This window comes from Chelonia mydas, chromosome 2 (assembly GCF_015237465.2).
Source record: "Chelonia mydas isolate rCheMyd1 chromosome 2, rCheMyd1.pri.v2, whole genome shotgun sequence".
Lineage (NCBI taxonomy): Eukaryota > Metazoa > Chordata > Testudines > Cheloniidae > Chelonia > Chelonia mydas.
In genome coordinates, this window is record NC_057850.1 from 132,315,272 (window position 1) to 132,340,856 (window position 25,585).

The 25,585-nt window shown below is 44.1% G+C and overlaps 1 protein-coding gene and 1 long non-coding RNA gene across 3 annotated transcripts in view; one reads left to right on the plus strand and one right to left on the minus strand.

The window, feature by feature from the left end:
• Nucleotides 1–25,005, minus strand: part of FBXL7 (F-box and leucine rich repeat protein 7) — a 311,069-nt gene extending 286,064 nt beyond the window's left edge. The window contains exon 1 of one of the 2 annotated variants that reach the window (XM_043540241.1): nt 24,428–25,005. Coding sequence is in view for 1 of the 2 variants with exons in the window: in XM_007065027.4 (XP_007065089.2) it covers nt 24,428–24,464 (37 nt within the window). In the remaining variant the exon portion in view is untranslated. The remainder of the gene's footprint in view (nt 1–24,427) is intronic. The other variant, XM_007065027.4, reaches the window with a different exon arrangement.
• Nucleotides 16,197–17,290, plus strand: LOC122464585. The gene is made up of 2 exons (XR_006288764.1): nt 16,197–16,251; nt 17,233–17,290. It is a non-coding gene; the product is annotated as an uncharacterized LOC122464585 (long non-coding RNA).
• Nucleotides 25,006–25,585: the final 580 nt, after the last annotated feature.

The following is a 25,585-nucleotide window of genomic DNA, read 5'->3' on the forward strand; positions in this document are numbered from 1 at the left end:
ATGTGAACAAGAAGATATTCCTTTGAACAAAATAAGCAGGGGAAGAAACAGCCATTGTGACACACAGACTCCCTTCCCTGTTGAACACACTATCTCCAAGAAAAGAAATTAATGCAGGAAGCCTAACGGTTGTATAATTAAGCAAGAAATAACTCAATTCTCTTTTCACACTGTAGTTTTCGGTCTATTGTAGATTTCTGCCTTGGAAATATTCAGATGCCCATTTGTAAAAAAGGGAGAAAAGCCATTCCACAACACAGACCCTCATGAGTCAAGTACTTGTACTGGGTTAGCAAAGAAGTATGTTAATGAAGCCCAAGGAGGCGAGTACCATTTGAGGTTATGGTGTCAACCATAATCAAGATGTTCCATGCTGAACAAATTAGATCACGTGTTACTGACTAAAGAGCAAGCCCCACTTGGAGATAAAGGTGGTATTTCTGTTACCAAGGAGTCAAAGTATTTTGAATGTTAATTTTAAAAAAATGTTACAAACAAAAAGCAACTTCTACCCTGTGTATGGCCAAAAGCCCAGAGACACATTTTTTTAATTTTTTTGCCTGCTACTGTTCCATCTGAGCCTTAAACTGTTTCAGCTGCAAGGAAGTGCTCAGGCCACATGGACTCAAATGACCTGCCAAGGTTGCAATCCCTACAGCAGAATCGTTAAGTTACTTCACAACAACACTACAGGGCTCACAACTAGTTTACATGGAGTGGGATCCCACTTCGTTTGTATTTGTTCATTTCAGTTTACAACGTGCGCCTATCCTTACTGTCCATGACTGAGGCTTCTCGGCACTACAGTAATACTTGTGGCACCTTAGAGACTAACCAATTTATTTGAGCATGAGCTTTCGTGAGCTACAGCTCACTTCATCAGATGCATTCAGTGGAAAGTACAGAAGATCTTTTTATACACAAAAAACATGAAAAAATGGGTGTTTACCACTACAAAAAAAGTGTTTCTCTCCCCCCCACCCCACTCTCCTGTTGGTAATAGCTTATCTAAAGTGATCACTCTCCTTACAATGTGTATGATAATCAAGGTGGGCCATTTCCAGCACAAATCCAGGGTTTAACAAGAACGTCTGGCGCGCGCGCGGGGGGGGGGGGGGGGGGTAGGAAAAAACAAGGGGAAATAGGCTTGAATAGAGACTGGGAGTGGCTAAGTCATTATGCAAGGTAACCTAAGTTAATTGTATCCAATTTGCAAATGAATTCCAATTCAACAGTCTCTCGCTGGAGTCTGGTTTTGAAGTTTTTCTGTTGTAATAATCGCAACTTTCATGTCTGTAGCAAGTAGTGTCCATTGGTCCGCACATCTGCAGTTGCTCTCCTCATGTTCCAACCCAAGGACATAAGTAGCAGTGTGGACCGATGCCTCTTCGGTTCCTTCTCTGACTGTGAATCAGATTAGATCCAAAGCAGAGGGGAAGGATGGGAGGTTCAGTTTGATGTCTTCCTCTGCAAACTCCAATGGAGCCAGCTGGAAGAGGAGGGTGGTGCAATTCTTGCATGGATTTGGTTTGCCTGTTATACAGATCAAATGGGGCCCAGTAAGGCCAGTAGGAAGGAAAGATCAACCAGCAGGGAAATGGGGAGGGGGCAAGGTCTAGGGTACCAGCAGTCCCCTGGGTGGTCATACCCAGGATGGGGGGGGATGGCTCCAAGACCTCCTGTGGATTCTGTCCAGGCTTCTTTCCCTTGGGGGAGGCTTCTCTAGGTCAATGAATTCATCCTGTGAAAAGGTAAGCTCCTTTTCTACAGGTGGAGATCTGGAGGAAGAATGCTCCAATCTGTGGATGCACTAGGGGAGGATCTTTGCTCAAAAGTGGTTTCTGGCACTGAAATGTCTCTACGGACTGGGCCCAATAGAAGAGGGGATTGTGGCTAAGGCGGAGCAAAAATATCCTCTTAAGGTGCAAAGATTTCCATATTTACTGGAGTTTGGAGTCCCTGAGGTTGGGACAGACAGATCCAGGGCATTCATTGATCTGGTACTCAAAGGATCCCAGTTGAAGTGTGCTGGGACAGAGCTGGTACTATTGGATCCTTCTTCCTTTGTGCCTTTCCTCTTGGACAGAAGATCTGTGCAGACCTAATTCCTTAGGACCCATTTGTGAGGACTCATCTGATTTAGATTGAGATGAGGAGGGATCCTTTTTTCTTAAGAGGCAGACCTGGATGGGGATCTGTCCTTAAGCCTATGGCCATGCCCCCTACTCTTGAGAGGGTTTCCAGGGCTTAGCCTTTTGGCCCCTATTCTGCAGCTCATGCTCAGAGGGGTGCTGCTTGCAGTTTCAGGCTGTTGTACATGGGGATCTCACTTGTGTGGATCCAACTGGGGGCTCATGGCCTTCTACGTGAGGTGATTCCACAGATGGAGGTCTCATTCCTCAGGGGTTGGAGGAGGGAAAGAGCAGCAGATGCTGCACTTGGTGGCTATGTGAGCCTCTCCAAGGCAGTAAAGGCAGCTCCGGTATTCACTGCTGATGAAGAAGGAACGGGGGCATGAGAAACAGTTTTTAAACCTTGGGACTCTATATGGAGAGAAGCAAAGCAGGGAGAACTAACTAATTAAACTAGCTATAAAACACACTGAAACACTTAAGTTTAGACTTACTTTTAACTATTTACTATTTGTATTTAGATACTGAAAGTAGAGGAAGATCATAACAGACACACTGAGAATTGCAAAGCAGGCCACGCAGTGGTAAGAAGGAACTGGAGAGGCATCAGTCTGCACCATCCTTTTATGCACTCAGTTCAGAGCATGAGAAGAGCAGCTGCATATGCAGGGACCAATGGAGACTAACATCCAGTCTCTGCACATGGAGCGCATGCATATATCCACGTGTGAAATACAGGAACTAGTACTCTAAAAAGAGCCATCAGTTTATTTTGGATTTGTTCGATCCCAAAAGTCAATACAGATTTTTGGGTTGAAAATTCACCCAGAATAAAGTTTTGCATGAACACCTAACTTCACACTAATCTGCACCTTTTTAGCAGGAAAATTCACAATAAAATTTTAGAACATATGACAGAATTAAGATTAGTCACCATAAACAAATCAAGGTGATTGCTTCTCATAGGTGGAAAGGCAAAAATGCTCTCAAGAAACTTGTTACAGGCACTTCTGATAATTAGTCAAAAACCCCAATATTACAAGCTAGAAACTGTCTGTCCCTAAACAGAGGACTGCAACATTAAGAGTTTGTAGATTTATTCTCACATATCTTGACAGTATCCTCATTTGCACTTTGTATATATCTCTTCACCTATGGATTATTTCCCCTCTTACTTTCTGCTGACAAAAATCATGTAAATTAGATTTGTTCAAGGTATTTCCATTCTCATGTACAAAACTTACGGTAAGTGTGCAGCAGAGAACGAATGAACATCAAGTCCTATCTTTGCCATTTATATCCTGCTTTGATTTAGAGAACCGTAGCTAGTCTTATGGGCTCCTCTGTCACCGTCTTTTTCGTATATCGCCTGTACATAATGACTAGAAATAGTCAATAAATCATCTTTGGGCTGGGTCCCAAAAGACATTTTATAAGTAGTTTGAAGAATGATTTGTGACGCTCTCTCCCCCATTTACTCAAAATGAATGATAGTAGATGCTATTGACAACAAATGTATTTAAAATGAAGCCAGGGAGGCTTTTCAAGTGCAGTAACAAGCATGGAGCAGAAAGAGGATATGGGGAATTGGGAAGGTCCAGTACAGCATGTGAGGATCCAGAAGCAGCAGATGTCTGCTGAGATGCAATTCCCGTTCAACTCTCAGAGAAAGACTAGAGACCAATTTTGTCCCTCAGAGACTTGAGCTCCAATTCCCAAAGAATTAGTCTGATGTTCTTATGGAAGTTATGGAATGGATCCCTTGCCTCTCCTCCCTTAGGTATCACTCTATCTGGAGGGCATTCCACCCAAGAATCCCAGCTGGAAGCACTCCAGTGCAGCTTTCCTGCCTGGTTTGACTCTCACTGCTCCAAGTATTTTTCCAGTGGTTATTAGATTTTAAACACCGTAAAAGTAGTGCTAGGTGCCCACAACGAAGTTGAGAGGCTGCACCTAAATTTTCTTATGACCTTCTGAGAATGCTCATCTGTTGCTGTTACATAAAAGTCATCCATCCATACATTGATATTATATATCAGACAGATGAGATACAGTACATTCACTCGAACCTGTCTAAACACATTAGCATTTGGCAAGCTAGGTACAATACATCTAACAGAAGAAGTAGCCCCTCTCGAACCCTTCCCCCCCCCCATATGTTCTTTATTAAATAGTTTCTTTTAACCTTAACTTCAGTCTCACCACCCTTAGTTTTGTTTTCTTAAAGGAGAGGATATCTGGTAAAACACTCTTTACTTCAGTCTTATACCGTGGTCTCTCTCTGTATCTACTGAAACAAGTTTCATTCTCTTTCACACAAGGGAACTCAAGTCTTGTTAAATACAGAAGTTTGCTTTGTTCATTTTTGGCATATTGGACATATTGAAAGAGCAGAAAGTGAATATTAAATATGCTTCATGTACTGGGGCCTGATGCAAGAGAATTCACAAAATGCCTTATGGGCCAGATCCTCAAGTTCTGTTGAGCTATTCTTGATGCAGGACCATGTGAAGGAGACAAGGGTAATATTAGACCTTGGCATTCCCCCATTCCCAGGGGCAGCTGGAGGCCTATTCAGCTTTCTGTTATAAGTAGGCCAGCACTGAGGTTGCTTTATCCTACATCAACTGCAATGGCCTCTTAGGAGCTACTCTTTCAGTCAAGGGTCACCTGGATGCAGTGTGCTTCAGCACTCTTCCCTTCCCTTCCCCTCCCCCCCTTTCCATTTTTATTGATTTGGAAAGAGTCAATGCATTACTCATTTGAAGTATGTAGCAAAAATAAGTTGATGATAGTATGCTAGTATGAATGTATCTAAGTCATTTGTAGACATAACACTACATCCTACTTTCAGAAAGGACACTGCTGAGATTGGCAACCCTAAAATTTAGCCTACAATAAAGAAGTTTTACTTTTATGTATTACTGCCCATGTAAAATGTGCCAGCCTGAAAAGGCCTGGAGAAAGAAGTCATTGTTGTGGGTTTAAATTTATCCACACCTCCAAGCTAACACTAGCTCTCACACTTTGAGAGAGCATTTCTAGGAATGAGATGGTAATACCCATAAATTCTTTAGCCTCTCCGCTTAGACTATGAAACCATTAAATCAACTAATTATTTTGAACTGTGGTTTCCATGATATGGACACTGGTCCACTAGAAACTGGAATAAGACCAAAGACTCATTACACACAACAGCAAACAACCATATAGTAATGATTTTCTAGCACAACTGATCTGGCATAGATTAGTGAACAAGTAACCCCAAGGCAAAAAGGTGCGTAAATCCATTTCCAACCTTCTGATTCATTCAGTTCCCACCCCGAGCTCCAACTATTTTTCTTTTTAAATATATCTTGGTTTGTTTGGCTGCCCAGATTAGGGCCTGGGATTTTAAACCAATGCATCCCTTAAAATTAGAGGATGTAATAATACAGAAATTTTTACAACAGAAAAGTAATCAAAGTCAAGGAGGAAGGACTGGGATTACACTCTAGGCCACTTAACCTTGGAAGCTAATTAACTGGAAAGAGATTTGGCAGGATATTTGAAAATTCACATCATAAGGAAAAGTTTTAAATATACTTGGATTCCAGATCTTCATGAAGTTTAGGAGCGTCTTTCTTCCATCAAGAAATTCTTTATACAGGAAGGACTAATGGGATAGAAGCAAGTTTGAAATTTTGCCTCTTATGAATGTGCCACGCTTCTTATGTTGAAATGCCTGCATACCGCCAACATTGCATGCTCTAAATGAGTAACATCTGCAGCAGCAGCATGTATAAATTAACTTTACAGAACATCCATCAAGGGGGAAAAAAAGTCTTCCAGGAGACCTATGTTCTTCAGCCATTCTAATTTACTATAAGCCTCTTGCAAAGATAATTACCAATAGGGCTCACAGAGTAACATCAGTGTCACAGAGAACAGTTGCACTTCAGCTGCCAGACAGCTCACTGTCAAACCAAAGAGCTAAACTCAAGAATTATCCAATTAAGGTAAAAATCACTATATCCAATAACTAATCTGGCTCCCTTTAAGTGCCCTTTATTCTTCTTTATGGGTTGGAAGACCATTTAAGCTCAATTAATAGACCTTGTTTTAAGAGTATATGCTGGAACTTTGGCTCCAGAGGCTTTTAACCTCAGGCTTCGTACTTGCAGGTAGTTCCCATCTTTCATTCAGAAGATAGGAACTTAACTCAGCTAGCACTAGAAAGTTAAATACCTGTCATTTGCTGTTAGAACTGGGACTGTCACATTTTTCTTCCATCAGAAGAGTGTATAATTGAAATATATTGGGGGAAACTTGTTAATATTAACCAAGCAGTTCTGCCAACCATCTGTAAGACATTTAAGCATTGTTTTAAACTAAAAGGAAGGAGTAGGATTTTGTACATTCACCACTGGAAACTTATTTCTTGTCTTGTAGAATTCACAAGATTGAGGTGTGTTTGGGGGAAATGGGACAGACACGCCCTTTTCACTGCAATCCACTATGGGTATCTTAATAACCTGCACCTCTTCATGCCCACGATAAGCACTCACTTCAACTGTTACAACTGCTTTAGAATCTCCTACCTGAAGGCTTTTTTTTCAAGCAACATTGCAGCAGACTTGTGTCAGTGTGTAGTTACAAAGTCCAGAAATGGTTGGGAAGAACCACCCTCACCATCAGATAAACACAGTGCAACTGCAACTTGTAAATGAAAGATCAAAACTAGGTCAATCTGAAGTGTGAGACCTATATAGCCAACTAAGGTCCAGGAATCTTCCACTGAGATGCCCTCAATCTGACAGCCAGAGTACAAATCTCCAGGCCCCATTCTATAGTCCTGTCTGATTTATGAGCTAGCTGGCACTGACAGAATGCATTTCCAAACAAACAGAGAGGAAGCAGAGGAAGTTATACTGCGGCCCCACTACCTGTTGCTCAGTCCATGTAGGGATTTCACTAGAGGCTACAGAGCCTCAAGCCAGTGGATGCAGGGAGGTTACTACAACCTGAGGAGAAATCACTGGAGTGGTGAAGGGGGGAAAACAGATGGCTACTTTCCCCCCTTTTCTCAAGAGAGAGTTCTGGGTTGATAAGCAAGGATTTTAGAAGGCTTCAGGGGAACAGGTGAGGTTATATACCTAGGATCTTTTCAGAATGGTGCATGCTGAAAAAAGTGCTACTATGACTAGTAGGAGACCATACCATAGATTAGAACGTTAAACACATACAAAGACTGTCCCTGCTCCAAAGATTTGAACATATGTGGTGATAATGGATCTTGCTAAAGCACATGCCATTCTTTTTAGCCATTGCATAAACACAACACGCAAAACAGTTTGAGGGACAACAATTTGGAGAAAAACCCAGCCTACATCTAAAGTTTTGTATGGGTCTTTTTAAATAAATGTGCCTTAGCTTATTTTAACTTATTTATTATAAAGTTATGGGGTCTTGAAAGCACACAGGTTTTGCACCTGATCTTTGTACATCTACTATAGGATTCCCCATGATGAGCCAGTCACCTAGATACAGAAGGATTACAATATATTGCATTCCAGTATATAAACTGCTCTTGCCAAATACATTGTCAGTCTTTTGAGGTATTTTATCACTGAACAAAGCTCCATAGTGGAATACTTTGATTCATGTAAAGGAACTTCCTGAACTTCTGCAAACTGACATGAAAGACACATCCTGCATACCCCACTCACTGGGGTACCCACTGGTGAAGCGCCAGCATCTTCTGCCTTTGGTAGAAGATAATTTAGCTCAGCTGCCAACATTCCCACAATAAAACCTTGTTTTAAATCAAGACTCATGTGATCTTGACAGTTTACACTGTTAAAACAGATTTTTAGCCACTGCTTTAGGTCTATACACAAACTAGCTTCTAAAGGTTGAAAAGCAATAATCTGCTCAGGATTTCCCTCATCATCCAACATATATGCACTTTTAAAATTATGGGAAAGTTAGCAACATGTAATTTTGTTGCAGAACAACTTAATTTAACCTATAAAATTTGGCTAAGTACTCCAGCAGCATCCACCTACTGTAAGTCAGAGTCTTACATCACGAAGTGATAATGGTGATAACTGTATTTAACCCTTTTAATATCCACACTGCAGTACACTCACAGGAGGAAGTAAATTTGGTATCTCAAGTACTATGAGGTGATAAGCGCTTTAATGGTGAGTGCTGTACAGTTTTCCAATATACACTCATAAGGTATGCACTGAAAGCAGCAATGATATGCTTCAGTTGTCATTAAGAACCAAATTCTACATATTCACACCTGTGAAACTCCTTTCAAAAATCACATATACCCATGGGTGTAACAGTATAAACTTTGGCCTAATGTTTTTCTTTCAAATTATCCTGAGTCCCTCTCGGAGCCCAAAGGATGCCCCCATTTGTCTGCTATTCACTCCTGCCCCGTCAGCAGCAATCTATATGACTAAGAGTAGAAACAACTCAATTAGCAAGATGGCTCACGGGAACATACAAGTCTGTCCTCCTCCAGCTTCTCCCTGGAAGCTGAATATGCAGCTACTCAAGAGCTACCAGTCTTTACTGGCCACATTCCAAAAATTATGGCTCAGTCCTTGAATAAAGTGAAGACACTGGTCTTTTTTGTTGGCTCACTTAAATAAAAAAAGTGATGGGGATAGAGATGCATACTTGAAAAGCTCTTGTGTCTGGCTGTGCTCATTCTGGTTTAGATTCTATCCACCTGAAAGCTAACCAACTAGTCTGACTGAGATCTTTGTTCCTCTCTCTGGGACTGAATTAAGAAACCTTACACTTCAGTTTTAAAAAAAAAAAAAAAAAAAAAAAAAAAAAAAAAGGACCTTCTCCTCACAAGGCTCTTTAAAGTGAGGCTTGGCAAAGAGGGAAGCAGGAAACCCAACATTTATCACCAACATTTTTCTTGTGTTCAGGTTTTGTAGGAAGTGAAGTGGCTCAACTCCACTTCAGTAAATGACCCACCAAGTGCAGAAGCTCAAGGATTCAGTTTTGCCTCAAATGTGAGTCATTTCTAGTTTGGCACTTATCGAGGGAAATGGGGGGGAAAGTCATACAGTATGTTACCTTGGAAATCTACAAAGTACATGAAACACACTGGCTCTCTCTGCTCCTTCATAGCCCCATCATCATCAATTTCACATCAAATGGCAATACAGGACTGCAATAAATTATGTATCTGGGGAAGACACTTCAGCTTCTCTTCTGCGTTGATGCTTATTCTTTCTGCTCACTTCCACTCCCAATATTAATCTGCAGGCAAGCTAGTGCCATTTAGAGCTCTGGGGCAGGGGAGAAATCTGATTTGTACATGTGTGATAAGAGACTCGGTTTAGTGGAAGATTTGGAAATGATAAGAGTATCTCAGCACTAGTATTTTCTAGCAAGCCAAATGGGTGCTTAGGACAAGGGGAGTGTGGCTACACAGATGATCTGATGTTGCTGCATAAAGAGTTCATGTATGGCTGTGTTACTCTGAGCAACAATGCCATGAGAGAATTTTACCAAACATGCAAAGCCAGTGCCAATAAGACTACCACCAAACTGTGAAGTAATAAGGGTAACCCCAAAGGAGCGTTACCTGGGCTAGATAGGGTTGCCACCCATCCGGGTTTTACCCAGACACTCTGGTTTTTGGCTTCTGTGTCTGGGTGCCATTTAGGGTTGCTAGGTGCCTTGTTTTTGACGAGAAAGTCTGGTCGAAAAGGGGACCTGACAACCCTAAATGGCTCCCAAACCAAAAAGTTCGGTTACCACAGGTTGGGAGGAGGTGCCGGCTCATTAACCATCAGTCAGGGCCATTTCCTACCTGCAGACAGACTCTTTGAGATGATCCAGTGAACAACCGGGAGGGGGAAGGGGGGGGAGAGAAAGAGAAAGGAGTGAGGCCTCAGGAAAAGAGGCATAGTAGGGGGCGGAGTCACAAGGGTCCAGTTACCAGCAATTAAAAATGTGGCAACCCCAGCCTGGATTAGCTGTCTGATAAGCCAACTCCTGCACCTGGGGACAAGATGTAACTTAATTAGCCAACCCTTATAAAAGAGGGCTGTAAGAAGGGAATCTGCAACAACTGGAGGTTCCTGGGGTGGTGCTCCCAATGAACTGCCACTGGAGCTACTGCTGAGACAAACTGCTCCAGAAAACCAAACAAATAAGAGAGGAGACTGTCTGGGAAGCCCTTGAGGGCTGGAGACTGAGCCAGGAAAACTTGTTATGGGAACTGCTGCTGAGAGAGACCAGTCTGGGGAAGGGACTGCTGTGCTTGCACAGACTCTGAAGTAAGAGTCTGCAAGTGGTGGAAATTGTGTTGGTTAAGAAGACTCAAAAAAAAAAAACAAACAAACAAAAAAAACACACTATCCCAGCTGAAGATAGTTTCCCCAGATTCTTTGAGAAGTCTCAGACATGGCTTAACCCAGGAAGTGAACTGAGCTAGCAGAATAAATCTTGGTCAGGCAGGAGGAGGGCACTATAAAATAGGCCCAAATTTATTACACAGACTATATCACACTCTGTATATGAGTGAAAGAAAAAGTCTAATTTTGAAAGAATTTAAGCCATTTAAAAAAATTTTATTGGTATTCTCCCCCCAAGACATTACACCAGTGGTTCCCAAACTTGTTCCGCCACTTGTGTAGGGAAAGCCCCTGGTGGGCTGGACCAGTTTGTTTAACTACCGCGTCCACAGTACGTCCCTCGGCCCGTGCCGCTTCCAGCAGCTCCCATTGGCCTGGAGCAGCGAACCGCGGCCACAGGGAGCCGTGATTGTTTACCTGCTGTGTCCATAGGTTCGGCCAATCACGGCTCCCTGTGGCCGCGGTTCGCTGCTCCAGGCCAATGGGAGCTGCTGGAAGCGGCGCGGGCCGAGGGACGTACTGCGGACGCGGTAGTTAAACAAACTGGTCCAGCCCACCAGGGGCTTTCCCTGCACAAGTGGCGGAACAAGCTTGGGAACCACTGCATTACACATATACACTTCTTAAGCACTGTGGGTGAAATTCTGGCCACTCTGACTTCAACAGGGCAGGCTAGGATTTCACCCTTAAAGTCCAACTCACAATGACTTCCCCATATCACTGGAAAGTTATACCTAAACTGAGCACTCAAGAAGGGGTCAGGACACTGGCAGGTAGTTGAGTCCAAGAATAATTTGTGGTAAAATGTTGACAGACATTTACATTTGTGATTGCCCATTTATCCTGAGGGACAGCAACAAATGTACAAATGACAATTAACTTTTGGTTTTTGCGCAATAGGAAAAGCTTAAAAAAAAAACTATTATAAAAAAATAACTCCCATTTGCACTCCTATTAGGAGCTCCAGCTTTGCAGAAAGCTTACTGTGTCTTTGCAAAGCACTGTGGAATTCTAGTACATCTTTCCTTGTTTACCATCTTTAGATTGAAAGCATTTTGCAGTAGAACCTCAGAGCTACGAACATCTCTTGGGAAGGCAAGTTGTTCATAACTCTGAGCAAAACATTATGGTTATTCTTTCAAAAGTTTACAACTGAACACTGACAATACAGCTCTGAAACTTTACTATGCAGAAGAAAAATGCTGCTTTCCCTTTATTTTTATAGTAGTTTACATTTAACACAGTACTATGCTGTATTTGCTTGTTTTTATTTTGATTTTGGTTTCTGCTGCTGCCTGATTTGGAACCGGAAGTATGCAAAGAAGTGTGTGGTTGACTGGTCCGTTCGTAACTCTGGTGTTCATAACTCTGAGGTTCTACTGTATAGTTTAGATCACTAGAAAGTAATCCAGAGTCCTTTCTAAACCTCAGTAGTTAACCTGCTAAATAAAAACTGTCAGAATAATATGGATGTGGGATTTAACTCCTTTTGAATCAAATAAAAAAAAAGAAAACGGGGAAGCAGCAAATCCTTACCTTTCTAGAAGGATATGGATTTTGGTCATGTATTTTTAACTAGGATTTGATGAGCTCATGGCTATATCCGCATGAGACTAGAGGACAGGATTTCCTTCCAAGTTTAAAATACTGAAATGATTTTTCACCTGTGTTCGTTTCATTTTATACTACAAATTATACCCTGTTCACAATGAGTTACTTTTTACTGTAATTTTCTAGGATGGTACAATGTAGTCCTGTGCCAATGTTACATTATGAAGTAAGCTGAATTCACTAGAGTTTAGGAAGCTTGTTTTTAATTGTCAAAAAATATTAAAAACAAGTTTAACAGCTGGCAGTTTGCCAGAAATAAGTAGAAACTGAAGTTCTTGCTCCTAAACTCTCAGAATGTCTATTTTGTCCAGTCACCTCTCCTATTGACTGCAAGTCTTTGGGTGATTAAGTTACAGTACACAGAGAGCAAAACATATGCTTTTAGTCTTCAATGGGTTTTTTTCCCCTTAAGTAAAAGCCAAGAATGAACAAAAGTAAAGCCTCCATATGCAAGAGCACACATGGAGGATGGAGCCAGAAAAAAAAAAAAAAAGCTTCATGTCTGCAGAGACATTTCTTAGAAATGTTTAGGTGCAATATGTACACACACGGACAAACAGCAAGGAGAAACTAAGGTTTCAAGGGATAGGCAGTTTTCTTTTTGTGTGTAAAAAAAAAAAACTCAAACATCTGTATCTAGCTTCATAGGTTTCATGGGATACAAAACGGTTTTTACAAAGTCAAGTGCTGAAATTATATAAGGCCCCAGTAAGGGTAAGCCCTAGTCACTTCAGAACAAAGTGACATCACTACCATACCTCAGGTTTTTGACTTTCAACCATGCACCAAGGTATGGCCAGGCATAGTTGGGAAGTATGCTAATGATGTTTTACTGTCTGTATCTGTCTAAACTGTCCAATGACATGTGAAGAGACACTGAATGAGAGTTGTTTAGTGGGAACAGGAAGAAGTTCATATAATGGCCACTGTAGCAATCTATACAATCCCATGGCATACTACATATAAATGTCCAGAGACTTCTCATTTACTGCTACTGAAATTCATAGGAAAGCAGCAACATGGGACACCAGGAAAGCAGAAGACTTCTGATTGCCTGAGAGCCTAGCACCACTATGGATTGTAACTGAGCAACATTTTAAATGCAAGCTCCCCGTTTTCAGGCATTTATACCCATCCCTTTAAATTCCAAGAGTTGGAAATTCAAAAAAAGACATGATCTTCAGTAGAACAATAATTTCCACAATTTAATTATATTTCACATTTCAGAACCTAGTACTGATCTTCATCAACTTGATAAAAAAAGTAATGACATTTTGACACTGAAAAAAAGCTCCCTCAAATACAGTTTAATATACTAGACAAAATTTATGAAAATTAGAGCTGAAGACGATCTATTAGGTAGTAGAATCTATCTCCTTGTCATTCAGCATGCCTGTCTATTTTATACTTTGATTATAAGCAATTCGGGCCAGAGACTGTCTCAAGTTTGTTCATTACAAAGCACAAGGGGCTCCTGGTCTATGACTGGCATTCCTAAACAATATAAATAAATAAGTTTCTACATGCACGCTTTCTTAGTTTCATTCATTCAACTCATACAGAAGTCATACGATCATGAGTAGTTTCACAATCCCTAGTGTTTACACTCTTAAAACATTTGTACACTCATATATCCTTTGAGTCATTTATTGAAGTTTTAACACACATACACACAATCAAATTAATCCCTTCCGCTCATCTAGACTCCCTCTAAGCTGTCATCTTTTGATACTGTGCTAGTTAGATTCTTTCAGTGTTCCATATGAAGTCCCATCAAAGCCATATAAACGCCATGCTTTGTCATAAGATACCTACCTCTTCAAGCACAGCCCCAAATGTCATCTCCTGTTTTTTAATACATGGTTTTGCATTGTGATGGGGCTGTACTTTGCTATCTTTTACTCCAAACTTTCATTCTGTATAACCACTTTCAGGACAGGTGGGGGGGGGGGTATTAAGCCCATACAAAGCATTTCTACTCTCTCCATCAGAGATGACAGCTTGCATTTTTTCTAGTTAATCATCACTGTGATGTTCTGCCCATGTTTTACATTAGTTCTGTTTGCACTGATGTTCAGAACTCCTCCTTACATAGCATGACCAGCTGCCATCAACATGCCATTTAATTCCTCTTCCAGATCACTGAGAGACATTTAAAATGGGATCTAACATGGCAGTTCATTACAACACATTCCCTCCAGCTTGATACATTGATCCTACCTCTTTATTATGGTCCTTATGTAGTTTGCAATCCAAGCAATATACATGTGGACAGATCAAGGTGTAACAATATCATGATTACCTGAGTATCTACACCCCAGTCCAGAATAGTGAGAAGGCAAAGCACTCTAGCCACTCTTTCTCCAGCACAACCTTATGAAGGGAGGACTGCAAATTCAGCCCTATATTGCCCAGGTTCTGGGAGTATTCAGGGGAGTGAATACTCTTGGTGAGGCCAGACCACTGTGATGGGGGACATAGCTAGGGCCAAAATCTGACCCAAGAAATTTATTATGGGGACTACACTCAACTGTAAGCAGCTAAATGCAAGCTCCAATTTTCAGGGCAAACTCACTTCTACTGCATCAGAGAAATAAATTTATGGAGCAAAGCAATATAACATTGTCTCCTTCTGACAAAATAAATCCATTTAATCATTTGGCGGTGGTCTAATAAACCTTGAACTTCAGAGCCCAGAGATGTGCTCATAAATACACAATTCTTCAAAAAACAAAAATCTCCCAGTGTGAATCACTTGTCCATAAGCCCCAGAGAGAGAGAGACACTTCACATGATTTAAGACATTGAGACAAATTTATGTAGCTGTAGACAGGAATTTCCTGATTCAAACACAAGCACGAGAGAGAACTTCCTGTTTCCTCTTTCTTTCCTCCAAGAAACATTTTTAGGAGGATTTACTAGTACTCCAAGCCATTAATTCCCTGGAATATATAGCTCAGGTTAGGTATAGGATTACCATTTACTGTACTGCAGCAAGAATGTAATGTCTGTGTTAATCTAAACATGACTCTACTCTGCAATTCAGAAGTGCCACTGTACTATATGTTTCTGTATGCAGGTTGCTACACCAATAATGCATACCCAGACCCTGATCCAGAAGACACATGTACTAGGACAAAACTGGGACCAGAGTGAAAACCATGGCAGTCAATGCAATATTCAGTATACAATTTGTAAGCTAATGGACTTCTGTGCACCTAGCAATAGGATCAGAACCTAAGGCCTGGTCTACACTATGAGTTTATGTTGGATTTACCAGCGTTAAATCCGAATTAACCCTGCACCCATCCACACAACGAAGCCATTTTTTCGACATTTCGAAGCCATTTTTTTCTATTTCTGTACTCCTCCTCAAGGGGATTAGCGCTGAAATCGACATCACCGTTTTGAATTAGGGTTAGCGTGAATGCAATTCAAAAGGTATTGGCCTCCGGGAGCTATCCCACAGTGCACCATTGTGACCACTCTAGACAGCACTCTGAACTGGGATGCACTGGCCAGGTGTACAGGAAAAGCCCTGGGAACTTTTGAATCTCATTTCCTGTTTGGCCAGGTGCGCTCATCAGCACAGGTGACCACGCAGAGCTCATCAGCACAGGTGACCATGCAGTCCCAGAAACGAAAAAGAGCTCCAGCATGGAGCTAACGGGAGGTACTGGATCTGATCGCTGTATGGGGAGAGGAATCTGTGCTATCAGAACTACGTTCCAAAAGATGAAATGCCAAAACATTTCAAAAAAATCTCAGAGGCCATGAGGGACAGAGGCTAAATCAGGGACGCAACACAACGCTACATGGAACTTAAGGAGCTCAGACCAGCGTACCAGAAAACCAAAGAATCAAACGGACGCTCCAGAACAGAGCCCCAGACATGCCGCTTCTATGCTGAGCTGCACGCAATTCTAGGGGGGGCCGCCACCACTGCCCCACCCCTGTCCGTGGACTCCAATGATGGGGTACTCTCTGCCATGCCTGATGATTTTGCAGATGGGGAAGATGAGGAGGAGGATGAGCTTGGGGACAGCACACAGCTCTCCCTGACAGCCAGGATCTTTTTATCACCCTGACTGAAATACCCTCCCAACCCAATGAAGCCAGAGAACGGACCTCTGGTGAGTGTACCTTTTTAAATATAATATAGGTTATAAAAGCATGCATTTAATGATTAAGTAGCCCTGAGGACTTGGGATGCATTTGTGGCCAGTACTGCTACTGGAAAAGTCTGTTAACATGTGTGGGGATGGAGTGGAAATCCTTCAGGGACATCTACATGAAGCTCTCCTGGAGGTACTCTAAAAGCCTTTGCAGAAGGTTTCTGGGGAGAGCAGCCTTATTCCGTCCTCCATGGTAGGACACTTTACCACGCCATGCTAGTAGCAAGTAATCTGGTATCATTGCATGACAAAGCCTGGCAGCATATGGTCCCGGTGTTTGCTGGCATTCAAGCAACATCCGTGCTTTATCTCTCTCTGTTATCCTCAGGAGAATGATATCGCTCATGGTAACCTGGTTGAAATTAAACTCCCCTATTAAGGGGACATTCTGAGGTGGCCGTTCCTATTGGGTTCTTTGCCTGTGGCTGAAAAGAAATCCTCCCCACAGTTAGCCACGTGGGGGAGTGGGAGGCGCATTGGCGCTGAGCTGTTCTCATTTGGCTAGCGGGGATCTTCCCTGATACCAGCCAGGCGGTGGGGGGAGGGGTAAAGCGATCATCCCAGATAATTGGATCGGGGGAGGGAGTTAGTTTGGTTTCTGCTGCTGCACGTTAACAGGAAAACCGCAGCACTAAAAGGCCAACTCAACAGGCTTTGCTTAGTATGGGAAAGGAGAGCGCTGCTGTTATGAAGGTTGAAGAAGCCGAAAGACCATGGCTTACCATGGCCGCCTGTAAGCCAAATTCTGTTGACCGGCACCACATGTGTGATCTTGAACACCAAAGCCGCAGGCACTCAATATAAGATGCAAAATGCGACGTTGTACCAAAAATCACATGTGCTATGTAATGTGAATAGTGTTGTTCACTGTGAAAGTGTATAGCCATTGTTCTGTAAAATGTATCTTTAAATACTTCACTCCCTTTTTACCTCCAGCAGCTGCAAATGTTTCAAGCCTCCCTCCTCCGTCCCAAAGGCTCTCTCAGATAAGGCAGCGGAAAAAAACGAATGCACGATGAAATGTTCTCTGAGCTCATGCAGTCGTCCAGCACTGACAGAGCTCAGCACGATGTGTGGAGGGACACAATAGCAGACTACAGGACAGTGGCTGATGAACGTGAGGAGAGGTGGCGGCAGGAAGATCAGAGGAGGCATGAGGCAATGCTGGGGCTACTGCGGGATCAAACGGACATGCTCCGGCGTCTGGTGGAAGTTTATGAACGGCAGCAGGATCACAGACTGTCGCTGCAGCCCCTGCTTAACTGCCCTCCCTCCTCTCCAAGTTCCATAGCCACCTCACCCAGACGCCCAAGAACGCGGGGGGGGCGGAGGCTCCGGGTACCCAACCACTTCACCCCAGTGGACAGCTCAAGCAACAGAAGGCTTTCATTCAACAAGTTTTAAAGTGGCCTTTTCCTTCCCTCCTACCCTCCTCCCATAACTCACAAGGTAGCCTAGGTGGGGTATCTATTAATAAAGAATACATGTTTTTTAAATGATAGTGACTGTTTCCTTTGCAAGCAAGCTGTGATCGAAGGGGGGAGGGTGGGTGGCTTACAGGGAATTTAGAGGCAACCAAGGGGGCGGGTTTTCATCAAGGAGAAACAAAACAGAAGTGTCACACAGTACCCTGGCCAGTCACGAAACCAGTTTTCAAAGTTTCTCTGATGCGCAGTACTTCGTGCTGTGCTCTTCTAACCGCCCTGGTGTCTGGCTGCGCATATTCAGCAGCCAGATGATTTGCATCAATCTCCCACCCCACCATAAACGTCTCCCCCTTACTCTCACAGAGATTGTGGAGCACACAGCAACCAGCAATAACAATGGGAATACTGGTTTCGCTGAGGTCTGAGCGAGTCAGTAAACTGCACCAGCGACCCTTTAAACGTCCAAATGCACATTCTACCATCATTCTGCACTTGCTCAGCCTATAGTTGAACAGCTCCTTACTACTATCCAGGGTGCCTGTGTATGGCTTCATGAGCCAGGGCATTAAGGGGTAGGCTAGGTCCCCAAGGACAACTATAGGCATTTCAACATCCCCAACAGTTATTTTCTGGTCTGGGAAGTAAATCCCTTCCCGCAGCCGTTTAAACAGACCAGAGTTCCTGAAGATGCGTCATGAACCTTTCCCGACCATCCCATGTTGATGTTGGTGAAACGTCCCTTGTGATCCACCAGTGCTTGCAGCACCATTGAAAAGTATCCCTTGCGGTTTATGTTCTGGTTGCCCTGGTGGTCCGGTCCCAAAATAGGGATATGCGTTGTGTCTATGGCCCCACCACAGTTAGGGAATCCCATTGCAGCAAAGCCATCTAGTATGACCTGCACATTTCCCAGAGGACTTTGGAATGTTTCATCATTTTTAGAGGTAGGTGAATCCTGCAGAAAAATATTGTGTAAGAATCAGAAAATTTAAAATGAAAACACTTCAGCTGTGTATGCAAGTTTACTTGCCAGAAAAATGCAAGTGACCAACTTTATTTTCAGGAATGCTCACAAAGCACAAGTTTTAAACTTTTATGCCAGAATATTAGCAGAAAGTGAATTTACTTTCTGCAAAGATGTGCGGTGTCTTAAAAGTTATCCCCATTCAGATCCCGATTCTGAAAATTCTTATGTTTAGGCTCAACTCTAAGCATGCAAGCAGACCCACTAACTTCAGCATGGCTACTTACATCCTTCAAACATGAACCGTTAGTAACTAAGCATCTGAGCCTCACTCCGGAAACACAAAGTACTCCGTGATTTAAGGTGACCAGTCAAACCCAAGCAACAGCTCAAATTTTGGATTTTTCAAAAAGCAAGTCATAGATAAGAGGTTCTGAATACTGAACATGTTTGAGAAGAGTCTCAAACAAAGATTCAATCTGTGTTAAAGGCAGTGTCCACTGGGGAAGCACAAACAGTCTCACAAGAGGCAGATGTCTTTGCCCTAGCCCCAGTTCATTCTAACCACAGAGTCCTGATGTTAATTAAGATTCCACAGTGGGAGGGGGTGGCAAGTAGTGTGAATGCAGAGGCAATTCTTGAACAACAGTTACTGTTAAGTAACTTTTCAAAGGTCTGTGTACCCTCACGAGAGAGAGAGAGAGAGATCAACAAGCAGTGCTCCACCAGGATAACTGGACAAGGAGTTTAGCTTAATACAGGCAGTAGGACAGCTCTCTGAAACATACCACTGGAGCACAATGCTAAATCCAAGGAGTAGTGACTGGTGAAAACATGCACCAAACTCGAAGTACTCCTTTGCAAATGTACACTAAGGGAACCAAGGCATCATATGCTGCTCTTGGAAATTGCCCAGCAAGTACACGACTCCCAATGACCAGGGTCCTGGCTGCTTCCTTCTGTTCTCCAAGCACAGAGACCCTAGTGGGGTTCACGGCGTCCCACAGGGCATAATTAACGGGACACGGTATGACAGTTAGCTGGATGAGTAAAACATCCTGTCAAAAGCATCCAGTTTATGCCGTCCTGTCAGAAGGGCCAACAAGGTAACTCACTGTGCCCCTTACTCTCTTCTGTGTTGTCCATTTCACCTATGGAGCTGGTCAGAGAGGTGTCCTTCAGCTAATACAGGATACATCTTACCACTCTTATATACAGGAGGGGAATGAGAATGAAGAGGGAGACAGCCAGCCTTGGCCAGCTTGAGAAGGCCAGAGCTGATGGGTAGGACCAGCTTCTCCAGGGTTTGCATTTTATTATGTTCAATAGATGTCTCTGCTGCCATACACTACAGTTTGCAACTGTCATGTATTTCCCTTTCTCCCCAGTAGTTCCTGAAACTGTCTGTGTTAGTCATGAAGGGAAACAAATGAAGCACCAATGTGATCCTCTGCTAAGGTGCCATCTTATGTTCCTACAAAGGAGATTTTTAAGATTCCTCTGAATGAATCTCATCCCATTTCTCAGATATAGGCAGATTCTCCCACAGATCTTAAAGGCCTGGGCTGGGGCTGTTATCACTGCTGGAAAGGAAGGCTGCCTTGGTACTGGGTGGGGAGGTGTCTGCAATAGAATCAGAGTCAGTGTCAAGATCAAGCAGAGAGTTAGTCTCACAGCCTCCAGCAAGGGTTTCATGGAGTCCTGTATGTAGTGCTACTTCAGAAGCTTGAGAGGGCCCTGCACGATATCCTTTTATGATGTCTGGATCTGAAGGGACGAAAGATGACCGGGGTCTTGAGGTCAAGTTGGGGAACCAGGTTCATCACCTAAGGGATTGAAGGCAGTTCCAGATTGAGACTGGAAAAGTCAGTACAAGCACAGAATCAAGCAGCATAGAAGCATGTGCTTGGGGTGATTAGTAGCCTCATTTGTGCCCCACACACACGCCAGCATGGAGAAAAGTTAAGGCATTACTGAGATCTTAAATAGCGAGGAGCCTACGTCAGCGCAGAGATGTCTCCCTCTGTAAGGGTATAGAAGAGACCACAGTGGTGCCATTGGCTAGTACCTGGGGCCCTCATTGAGCTAGCAGCATTAAGGAACAGAGAGATGGTGCTTCCACTTTCCTTTTGCTTACATCCCTCCTGTGATGACATGTTTCCTATCTGTTACCTGCGTGGACTTGTAGACCTGAGACTGAGGCATCGGCATCAGAGAATAGATGCCGAGTTGGTGGCTGGGGTAACTATGTCAAATGAGGAGTAGAGACAGAGCTGGGTGCTTCCGTGTTGTTAAGGGCTATTGAGGGCTGAATAGGCAGTTGCCAGTTTGGTGCCGCTTTTGATTTACCAGCACCAGTGGCACGAGGTAAGAGATTCTGACCCAGCGTAAGGCCAAGGTAATTCCAGTCTTGGGTCTATGAGAAGAAGTGGAGCTGAGACTGGAACAGAAAAATATCTTAAGTCCCATGACAAAGAACCTCGTAATTAAGGCTGGTCTCAGTACACTCAATAAGTGCATCAGAGTATCAGGCTGTATGTGTTGAGAAGACAGAAGAGCTTGGATCCTCAAACATCTCTCCCTTCTAGTGCAGGGAATGAAGTTGTGGCAAACTGCACACTTGAGTTACCAAGTGTATCTGCTGCCAATATAGAAGGCACTGGGTATGGGCATCCGTCTCCAATATGATCTGGTATCATCTCTTGAGACTCTTAAGGAACTCAGGGGCTCAGCAAAATCCCCAGGAGGGGCTGAAGGTTCCTGAGACAAAGGCAGACCACGTATGATAAGCTACCTATACTACTCTACACAACCTACCTATAAGAAGAAAAAAAAAAAAAAAACCTATAATAAGGGAAGATCTAGCCTGAGGACATGAAGGCAACAAAGGAAATTAGGACAATGTCATATGAGATCTCTCATGCACCCTTCCCCCTCCATTATGGATATCTGCACCCCCCCCCCAAAAAAGAGTCATTAAATCCCTGTACCCCCTCACTGCTAACTGCATCAACCCCATAATCCCCCTGCATGTTGTTAAAGGAGTTCATTCACCAAAAAGCTCTACTGCACAGAAAGGGGGGAGGGGGGGAGAGAAGGGGGCTGACCATCCCAGTCAGGGTCCCCCACCCCTATTCACCAAAGACAGAACTGCAATTAGGGCTCTAAGGATTTGTGAGAAGGTTGAGGGATGGAGAGCATATTTTCCCCCCCCAACATAGTATCCCTTTGCAACCAAGGTTTTAGATGACAAACCAGAACTAAAGCACGAACCCATTCCAATTTTGGATGTAATGTGGAGTGGTGAGTTTAGATGCAGGGATTAGAATGCTAATTCCTCCCCTACAAAACACTCTGAGGTGCAGATTTCAAGACACATGCTTGGTCCATTTCTAGAATAAGTTCTGATAGTAAGAATTGATGTGAACACTCGTACCAGACTAAATCAGATCTCTGGCTGGCAAAATTTCTGACTTCATGGGCTCTTTTGAAGGGGGAGCTCATTTGGCAGTAAATGAAAGGAATTTCAATGTCTGTATAAAAAATGGTGTTTTTCCTTTGTCACTATCTTCATGCATATTTTGGATGTGAGTGACGCGTATTCTTTGGCACTTGCCTACTGGAGTCTCAAAGAATGTAACAGATCATAGGCCTCGCTACAAACAGACCCAGTGATCTTATATTGTCCTGGGTACCATGAGGGTAAATTGTACAGATGATCATTAAATGTTTAAGAATAAAAATAAAAATAGAGCACCTCTTTTGCAGTCAGAACAACAAAAAACTTTCAAACCTTCCTATTGGTTCCTTATTACCAGCTGACCTTTCCAGCAGTCTCCTACAATGCTTCAGTGCAGACCAAATTCATTGCTGGTGCAAACCACTGAAACCAATAGGTTTCTATAAGGATGAATTAGATCCTGTGTATCTAAAACCAAACACAGTAAAATTTCACTGAAGTGAAATTGCAGAGGTAGCATTTATGGATAACAGCTGGAGAACATTAACTCTGTCTCTTTCTCTTTCTCCCTGGGGTTGAAAAATGTTGCTGTTCAGACAGGAAGCAGTCATATACCACACTGCATACTACAAGATTTATAGGATACAAGAACAAGTTGCAAAGCATTAGAAATAATACAGTGGGGGAGGGGCTGATGCAGAACCTATCACAGCAGAATAATTTTAATTGTCTCATATTTTAAGCCTCACTGATGTAGTTTACACAGAACAGAAACTGGTCCAATGGCTGAACATGAAAACTGGAAAGGACTTAGCCATTTTAAATGGTTAAATATCACTCCCCATTATTTACTCTTCCCTGGATCAGGCCCTAGATGAGCAGAAGTGCTAACTGCTCTCAACTCCCACTGAGGTCAATGGACATTAAGATGCTCAGCACCTACCTGAAGGTGCTCACAACACATTGTTAAAAACTAGGACCGAGATCATGTAAACAAATTGGAAAGGCTAACCAGGTGTTTGATTTCACTCAGCCCTTATTGGGATCCAGCAGCGGGCAGACAGAATGACCCTTGGAAAAAGTTATTGACATGACTAAAAATACAGACTCTACTGGTGGTCACAGGCTGATAAAGCAATAAAGGGAGCAGGAGTTGCAGCAACAAAAGCTATGTTAAGTAACAAGCACACCCAACTACTTCAGCTATCCATGTGTATATGCTTCATCAGTGACTAGTAACTCAGACCCTACCTTGCCGCTCCCTGTGCGGAAAATGCTGTTATTTTAAAATGCAGTCTTTATAATGGCAGACTATGTTGGAGTTAGCACCCCTACAAATAGGGTATTGCAGCAGAATTTATTCAGTTAACTTGCTGCAGTTGTGCTCACTCTTAAAAGGGGGAAACCAATTTCTTTTACTACAAAAAACAAAAAGTGCTTTTACTCTTTTACCAGCTCTGGCAGCTTCTTTCAGAAGCTTTCCATTTGCCAAAAATCTTGGCAATATAAATGTTCCCTGCCAATAACTTCGATGACAAGAAGATAACAGACTAATTATCATTGCTTAGCCAGCACAGTCTGCAGAGAGAACAGACACGTATAAGGAGCTGTCAGGGAGAGAGACGGGTCAGTTGACACACCAGGGAAAACTTTGCTGTAGACACTTCAAACCCATGTAGCAGCAGCTCAGTGAGTCAGAGCCACCCAGGTGGGAAAGGGTTACTGCATGTAAAGCGCATACAGGCAGCACTCAAGAGCTATGGGAGCTATGTAAGAGTAACCAGATTTGCAGAGTGACCAATTGGTGTCGGTACAGGAGTGGGCTTAAAAAGTAGCTGAGGCAAAAAGGAAGCGCAGTGAGGCTGGAGAGGAGAGGAGGGGTGTGTGTTTTAGAGCTGGGGTTTCTAGCTCCCATCTAAGGTCCAGCTGCTTTACACGAATGCATAGGAAATATTGGTTTGAACATCCTTGATATTTCCCATGCCACCCATATGGTGGCCGGAAAGCTCCCCCTCTTTCTGCCCTCCCCAACTGCAAACAAGCTTCAAAAGTTGGGCTACAAAGGGAAGCGAGCCAAACCCATCCCGCAACTGGCCAGCCCCCTCCCCCGCTCTCCCTACTGCCTGGGAAGGGAACTTTTCCCACTCTCGGGCTGGGGACACACACAAAGCCGACTCCGCAGCCGGCTGGACGTCCCCGCCCGCCCCAGCCCGAGGAGGGAAGGCGAGGGGAGCGGGGTCCCGCCCAAGGCGCCCGGCGACTAGCTGGGCTGGGCTCACTCACCCTCACTGCCGTACTGTTTGCCATTGTTCGCGCCCATCCTGCAGGCTTCATGCTCTCCGGCTGCCCGCACACACCATGGCTCCCCGGCACAGAAAGGAGGCGACTGGGGCGGGGACCCCGCTGGTCCGGAGGTTCGGCTTTTACATGCTACAGGCACTCGGGTCCTTCAGGGGGAGCCAGCCCCGCCCCACGCAGCCACCCCAAAAAGGGGGGGGAGAGAGAAAGTGAGGGGAAAGCCCCCAATGCCCTCACCCCCCCGCTGCGGGCACCACGACTGGCCAGCAGCTCCACTTATAATCCACACACGGGTCAGCAGCAATCCCAGCGCGCAGCCGCCTCCTCCTCCGCCCGCCGGCAGCGACTGATGCGCCTTCCGCAGCCCGCTGGGGCCGGGCCGCTGCTCCTCGGGTCCCGCCGGCGCTGCCGGGCTCCCCTTCCCCGCCCGCGCCGGGAAGGCGCAGCAGCCACTTGTTCCTCGGCCCCGCGCCGGGCCGGGCCGTGCTCGCCGCCCTGCGCCCCCCGCTCCAGCGCCGCAGACTTTTGTTAGCGCCAGGCGCCTCCTCCCCGCATCAGTCGCTCCTTGGGCCGAGAGGGTGGGCAGGGGAGGGCCAGGCTGGGGGGGCTGCAGCCTTTTAAAGACACAGCGCGCGCTCCCCACACGCCCCTGTGGACCGGCCTGCGGCGGCGGAGCCCAGAGGCGCCTATTTAAGCAGCTTGTAAGGTTTCTCCGTCTTGCGAGGCAGGCTGGTGGTGTGTGTCAAGGAGGAGGGTTAGAGACGGATTTCTTATGAAATCCCCACTGATTCTCGCCCCGGCCCCACTGGCTGATGTGTTTGGGGAAATCTGTTGTTTCTTCCCCACCTATCTGCTCCCTGCCAGGGCATGTGTTTTCCGCTGGTTTGCACTGTAATTAGAGACAGCATGATGAGCTGCTCTCTTTTGTCCCACAAGGGTGTGGGCTCACCAGGATTTTCACAGATTGGGCCTGATCTTCATGTGAGTGGCATTGAAGCTCTGGCTGTAGATCAGGGGTCACTAGGTTCAGTGTTTATTTTGTCTTTTTCATGCGACCTGACACAGCTGTTGGTTAAATGACCATTCTTCACTGATATTAAAGACATTACTCCTGATGGGAATTCTGCACCAAAATATTAAAAA